Here is a 7,814-nt window from a genome sequence, read left to right on the forward strand (position 1 = left end):
CATTCAGAAACATGACTTTTCATATCACTGCTATGCTGATGACACTCAACTCTACCTCTCATTCCATCCTGATGATCCGACAATAGCTGCTCGCATCTCAGCATGTCTAACAGACATTTCTTGTTGGATGACGGACCATCACCTTCAACTCAACCTGGCTAAGACAGAACTGCTTGTGGTTTCAACAAACCCATCACTTTATCAAAATTTAACCATCCAGTTAGGCTCATCAACCATAACTCCTTCAAAAACAGCTAGAAACCTTGGAGTTGTGATTGATGATAAGCTGAATTTCTCAGACCACATTGCTAATACTGCCCGGTCCTGCAGATTTGCTTAATACAACATTAGGAAGATCAGGCCCTTTCTTTCAGAACATGCAACACAACTCCTTGTTCAAGTTTTTGTTCTATCCAGGCTGGACTATTGCAATGCTCTCTTCCAGCCACTTCTATCAAACCTCTACAATTAATCCGAAATGGCGCTGCAAGATTGATCTTTAATGAGCCGAAAAGAACGCACGTCACACCTCTGTTCATCAATTTGCACTGGCTACCAGTAGCTGCTTGCATTAAATTCAAGGCATTAATGGTTGCCTAGAAAACCACCACTGGCTCTGCACACATTTACCTAAATTCATTACTTCAGAGTTATGTACCCTCTAGAAGCTTGCATTCTGCAAGTGAATGGCATATTATTGTGCCATCTCAAAGAGGCACAAAATCACTTTCACTGACTTTTACTTTAACTGTTCCCAGCTGCTCAAATCAGTCCGAGCAGCTGAGTCCTTAACCATCTTCAAGAAACGACTACAAACACATCTGTTCCACCTTTATTTGACCCTCTAACTCTAACACTTTCTATTCTATTTCAATTCTACTTTATCTTCATTTAATTTTTTTTATTAAAAAATAAAAATAAAAAACAAACAAAAACTAGCTGTCTATTTTTTCTATTTTATCTACTTGTTTTTCTTTGTGTGTGTGTGTGTGTGTATATAATATATGTGTGTGTGAATAATATATATGTACGTATATGTGTGTACATTATATATATATATATACACACATACACACCTTGCTACGTGTACTGCGTTAGGCTAACCGAGACTTGTCATTTGCACTTATTTATTGTTGCTCTTTTGTTAGTTTTGACTGCTTTTATTCTCCTCATTTGTAAGTCGCTTTGGATAAAAGAATTGAATATTAAATGATTAAATAAATAAATAAAAAGTTAGTTCATGCTAACTTCGACATTTACATACTGGGCATTTTTAAAATCAAAAATTGTATCCGTTAACAGTAGTTAATGCACTCTGAACTAACAGGAACCAAATGAAAAATTGCATTTTTATTCACTAACATTAACAAAGATTAATAAATGCTGTAAAACATGAATTGCTCATTCTTAGTTCAGTTTTGCTAATGAGTGTTACTAGTCTGACCATATTATAAGTGTTACTGAATGTGTTGATGTGGTTACTATGTAAGCCCGTTTCCGCCACTGAATAAAAAATAAAACAAGGTAATTGTGACTTTTTATCTCACAATTCTCACTATTTTTCTCAGAATTGCGAGTTCATACCTTGCAGTTCTGACTTTATAACTCGCAATTTTGACTTTATAACTCGCAATAGTAAGTTTATATCACGCAATTCTGACTTTATAACTTGCAATTTTGACTTTATAACTCGCAATAGTAAGTTTATAATACAACATTAGGAAGATCAGGCCCTTTCTTTCAGAACATGCAACACAACTCCTTGTTCAAGTTTTTGTTCTATCCAGGCTGGACTATTGCAATGCTCTCTTCCAGCCACTTCTATCAAACCTCTACAATTAATCCGAAATGGCGCTGCAAGATTGATCTTTAATGAGCCGAAAAGAACGCACGTCACACCTCTGTTCATCAATTTGCACTGGCTACCAGTAGCTGCTTGCATTAAATTCAAGGCATTAATGGTTGCCTAGAAAACCACCACTGGCTCTGCACACATTTACCTAAATTCATTACTTCAGAGTTATGTACCCTCTAGAAGCTTGCATTCTGCAAGTGAATGGCATATTATTGTGCCATCTCAAAGAGGCACAAAATCACTTTCACTGACTTTTACTTTAACTGTTCCCAGCTGCTCAAATCAGTCCGAGCAGCTGAGTCCTTAACCATCTTCAAGAAACGACTACAAACACATCTGTTCCACCTTTATTTGACCCTCTAACTCTAACACTTTCTATTCTATTTCAATTCTACTTTATCTTCATTTAATTTTTTTTATTAAAAAATAAAAATAAAAAACAAACAAAAACTAGCTGTCTATTTTTTCTATTTTATCTACTTGTTTTTCTTTGTGTGTGTGTGTGTGTGTATATAATATATGTGTGTGTGAATAATATATATGTACGTATATGTGTGTACATTATATATATATATATACACACATACACACCTTGCTACGTGTACTGCGTTAGGCTAACCGAGACTTGTCATTTGCACTTATTTATTGTTGCTCTTTTGTTAGTTTTGACTGCTTTTATTCTCCTCATTTGTAAGTCGCTTTGGATAAAAGAATTGAATATTAAATGATTAAATAAATAAATAAAAAGTTAGTTCATGCTAACTTCGACATTTACATACTGGGCATTTTTAAAATCAAAAATTGTATCCGTTAACAGTAGTTAATGCACTCTGAACTAACAGGAACCAAATGAAAAATTGCATTTTTATTCACTAACATTAACAAAGATTAATAAATGCTGTAAAACATGAATTGCTCATTCTTAGTTCAGTTTTGCTAATGAGTGTTACTAGTCTGACCATATTATAAGTGTTACTGAATGTGTTGATGTGGTTACTATGTAAGCCCGTTTCCGCCACTGAATAAAAAATAAAACAAGGTAATTGTGACTTTTTATCTCACAATTCTCACTATTTTTCTCAGAATTGCGAGTTCATACCTTGCAGTTCTGACTTTATAACTCGCAATTTTGACTTTATAACTCGCAATAGTAAGTTTATATCACGCAATTCTGACTTTATAACTTGCAATTTTGACTTTATAACTCGCAATAGTAAGTTTATATCACGCAATTCTGACTTTATAACTCGCAATTTTGACTTTAAAACTCACAATTGCGAGTTTATATCACGCAATTCCAATAGTAAGTTTATATCACGCAATTCTGACTTTATAACTTGCAATTTTGACTTTATAACTCGCAATAGTAAGTTTATATCACGCAATTCTGACTTTATAACTTGCAATTTTGACTTTATAACTCGCAATAGTAAGTTTATATCACGCAATTCTGACTTTATAACTTGCAATTTTGACTTTATAACTCGCAATAGTAAGTTTATATCACGCAATTCTGACTTTATAACTCGCAATTTTGACTTTATAACTCGCAATAGTAAGTTTATATCACGCAATTCTGACTTTATAACTCGCAATTTTGACTTTATAACTCGCAATAGTAAGTTTATATCACGCAATTCTGACTTTATAACTCGCAATTGCGTGTTATAAAGTCAGAGTTGCGAGATTTGAACTCGCAATTCTGAGAAAAAAAGTCAGAATTGTGATTTTAACCCTTAAATGCATACCTTGGGTCTTTAGTGACCCGGGACATCATTCTCTACCCGCTCTCTCCTTCATTTTTTTTTTAAGTTAGACATCAACTTTCTTAGTATTCCTCAATCTATTAATTATAAACAATACAACAACAACAACAACAAAAAAACAGTAAAATATAAAGGAATGCCAGTTTTCGGATTCATTTTTTGTAAAATGTGTATAGGGTCGCTAGAGACCCGAGGTATGTACATGTGTAAGTATTTTTTCCTGCGCAACTAGGCCTATATTTACATATTTGATGACTCGATATGTGTAATGTATCTTTCTTCCTCAAGGTGGCACTATTTGATACACAATGATGACGTGACGTTTCACTCATAATTACCGAAGCAATAAAACAAACAAATATCATCAGCAAAAGTTAAAGTAGTTTTACTGCAGAGCTATTACTATACGCAATTAAATATAAATGTCACTGTCATTTGATGCTGGATGTGGTTAATAAGCTGCCAGTGATCAAAATATTGAATATGAAGTCATTGAAAACGATAGTTTTGAGAATATGGTTGAGATCGTTTCGGGTGGGCTTTTTTTTTTTTTTTTACACTTAAACTGCCAGTCAAAAAATTTTGAATAGTAATAATAATTTATATTATTTTTTACATTTTTAAGAAGTCTCTTCTCAACATTTATTTTATTATTTAGTGACAATTCAGCTTTGATCACAAGAATAAATGACATTTTACAATATATTAACCCTTTGAGGATCATAACCATTTATGATTCGTCATAAATATTCCCCTTTTTAGAGCTAATAAATAATAATAAACGTTACAAGTGACATACACAAAAGTAATGACTCGACTCCAAAACCTCAGCAAGGAGAGTCAAATGGTAGCATTTGATAGAGAAAACTTTTACATTTTTAGAAATTATATTTATTGTATTACATTTGGACATTCTCATGCTGAGAAACTACTGATGAAAGACAAAAAAAAATGAAAGTGTGCTCAAGGGAAATTTCACGTCTTTCTTATTTGACATGCAATAACTCATATGTTATAAACTGCACTGAGTAAATACAGCTGGATAAAACAAAACCTGTGCCCGTCTTCATTTCAGACTGCAAAGCAACAACATGTGATTCTTTTAAAGGGGGTGATTCTTTCCTATACCCACTGTATCTTGTGATCGACACAATGGATTATGTTGATTTCGGACTCATTTCAATCGGGAGCATCCACTGTAAGTAGTGACGTGTCATGTTCCACAATCTGAGCATGTTTCATTAACTTCATACGTTTGTATATTCTTGGCTACATGTGCATCTGTGGTGTCTCAAGTTTATTATGACTCCAGGGATATCTTTAGATCTGAGTGACTCTTTTTTTTTTTGATTTAAGAATGTTTTATGAAGTTACAAGCAAAAACATGACATAAATTCCACATCTGTATATTATGTACAATAGGGGTGGGGTGGGTTACCTTGTGTTTGAGAGTTGCGAGAGCTTCCCAAAACCACGCAGATCTCAGCAGGAATGTTGCCATCACTCGCTTTGCCGTTACTGGCCAAAGACTCAGGAGACGCCACCTCCGTCTTTACGCTCACTGAGGGAAGCTTTGGAGACGTTGTCGGTACCGCCTGTGTGGCTCCAGCCTCTGTGGGGACAACAGCCGTGTCCTTCGGCTCCTGGCTGGGGTTCGGCACCTCCTGACAACTCATGACTCCAGGTCTGCTCAGAAGGAGCTAAGGGAACTGCAAATGACAAAAACAGGAAGAGGATTTTAAGTTCCCAGAGAGCTCAAATAAATACTTTAAATATTTCTACATGCATTATATTTAAATATGTTGGCGCATCATAAAGAGGAAGATGCGACAAAGAAGACCTAAGACAGTTGAGCAACTAGAAGCCTGTATTAGACAAGAATGGGACAACATTCCTATTCCTAAACTTGAGCAACTTGTCTCCTCAGTCCCCAGACGTTTGCAGACTGTTATAAAAAGAAGAGGGGATGCCACACAGTGGTAAACATGGCCTTGTCCCAACTTTTTTGAGATGTGTTGATGCCATGAAATTTAAAATCAACTTATTTTTCTCTTAAAATGATACATTTTCTCAGTTTAAACTTTTGATATGTCATCTATGTTGTATTCTGAATAAAATATTGAAATTTGAAACTTCCACATCATTGCATTCTGTTTTTATTCACAATTTGGAATCGGAAACTTTTTTGGAATCGGGTTTGTACATTTATTATATATATATATATATAAAACTTCATGTCTTGTAAACTATTAGAGAACTATAAGAACAACTTTAGAGAAGAACTAGAACCAATCATAAATTCAGAAACTCCACACTGCAGCCTAACCCAATTTAACGCTGAATTTAGTAACGCAGAGGAAGTGTTTTAAAAGCATACGGTATTTGCCTTCTGTGTGGGAGACATTCATAATAGTGCAGAAGATCAGAGATTTATGTTTAGGAGAAGAACCAAAACTACTGTATATATGCGTCGCTCAGAACTCTCTGCAGAGAAATAAAATCAGCTTAATACATGCATCTGCACTGCAGTCTACAGAATGTGTGACCGCACAACATGGAGAAAAAAAAATTCAGGTGGAATTATTTCTATTTTTCTCTTATATTATTCCTGAACCTATGCCCAAAGATTTTTTTTTTATCCGTTTTTCCTCTCTTCAAAGCTTCAGACAGACAGACAGACAGACAGAGAGAGAGAGAGAGAGAGAGAGCTTGTAGCTTGCAGTACCAACCCAGTCCATCAGGTGCCACTATCATTTGGTACTGCATGCTAATTATTAGCTGGCCATCTTCTCTCTTTCTCTCTCTCTCTCTCTCTTCTGGTGCCGTCTCTTGAGGGGAAAAACAGAGGGACCGTTTTAAAAAGAGAAACAAAAAATGGTTTCTGAAGAGTTTTTGGGAGACAGGAGTTTTTCTTTTTTTTTCTCCCCATTGTGATTCAGGGCTTCAAATTTTTCTTTGAGGAGGGAAGAGAGGCAGTTCCTTCCTCGCCAAAAAACATCACAAAACATGAGATTGAGCAATGCATAGATCACAATTTATAAAAAAAATTTCTTACGTAAGACTGTCCAACAGCAGCACATAAAGATGCTTCCAGCATGACATGAATGTGAGGGGCAGGGCAGGGTTAACGAAAACTAAATATAGTTAACTACAACTGAAACCATTCAAATATATATACTTTATTTATTTATTTTTTCAGTTCATGTAATTTAATCTTTTTATCAGCTAGATGCTGAGAGAGCAGACGTTCCCAGAACGTTGTAGGGTGGTTATTTTTAAAATAACCTAAAAATAGCTGATACAGAACATTCCCTAATGATTATTCTTAAGTTATTTTTATAACCCTGTGTAAACTATCTTTCCAGTCAAATGTTGCAGATATTTTTTGTGTAATGAGCACAGAGTCATGAAATTTGTTTAAATACAGCATTTACTAAAATACAGAAATTTGATCAATCAAAACAAGTTTTAAATTATAATATTAAGTATAGGGTTAAGCATAGAGTGATAACAGAAATCATAAATGTGTGGGTTTCATCTTCATTTACTGATCTGCAGGCGCTTCTCCAGCTCACACTTTCACCTGTCTTCCAGAGAGAGCCCCTCGCTCGAGGAATTTAAAAATTAATGGTCATTTCGTTTTACTGTCTGTCTGACTCGTTCGTTTATCAGTCTCTATATTGAATGATTACTTAAGGGATAGTTCACCCAAAAATGTTTCTGGGTCATTAATTCTGTCATTAATTACTCGCCCTCATGTCGTTCCAAACCTCTAAGACCTCCGTTCATCTTCAGAACACAAATTAAGATATTTTTGATGCATTCTGACAGCTCTCTGACTCTCCATAGACAGCAAGGGTACTACCATGATCAACATCCAGAAACGTAGCAAGGAGATTGGTAAAATAAGCCATGTGATACCAGGGGTAAACAGCGTATGTTGTTCTGTGTCAGCTGCGCCCCGCCAAATGGCTGCAATATAACAAAGAGTGAAAAATGTAAGGGGGTCTGAATACTTTCCGTACCCACTGTACGTCTTCTACGTGCTTTGATTTGAACGAAAACAACGTATGGTGCGGCTGACACAGAACAACATACGCTGTTTGCGTTCAGTGGATATTCTCCAAAATAGCGCTAGGGTGACAAAGGAGAGGAGACAAAGTGTTGAATAAAGTCGTTATTTTATTTTTTTT

The 7,814-nt window shown here is 35.2% G+C and overlaps 1 protein-coding gene across 1 annotated transcript in view; it reads right to left on the reverse strand.

The window, feature by feature from the left end:
* LOC107556027 (zinc finger protein 618-like) overlaps positions 1–7,814 on the reverse strand; it is a 52,140-nt gene that overhangs the window by 20,352 nt on the left and 23,974 nt on the right. Inside the window, exon 3 of the mRNA XM_016238997.1 lies at positions 5,060–5,330. Within this exon, the coding sequence (XP_016094483.1) occupies positions 5,060–5,297 (238 nt within the window). The 5' untranslated portion in view covers positions 5,298–5,330. The remainder of the gene's footprint in view (positions 1–5,059; positions 5,331–7,814) is intronic.

Source organism: Sinocyclocheilus grahami, unplaced genomic scaffold (genome assembly GCF_001515645.1).
Source record: "Sinocyclocheilus grahami isolate Dianchi unplaced genomic scaffold, SAMN03320097.WGS_v1.1 scaffold553.1, whole genome shotgun sequence".
NCBI lineage: Eukaryota > Metazoa > Chordata > Actinopteri > Cypriniformes > Cyprinidae > Sinocyclocheilus > Sinocyclocheilus grahami.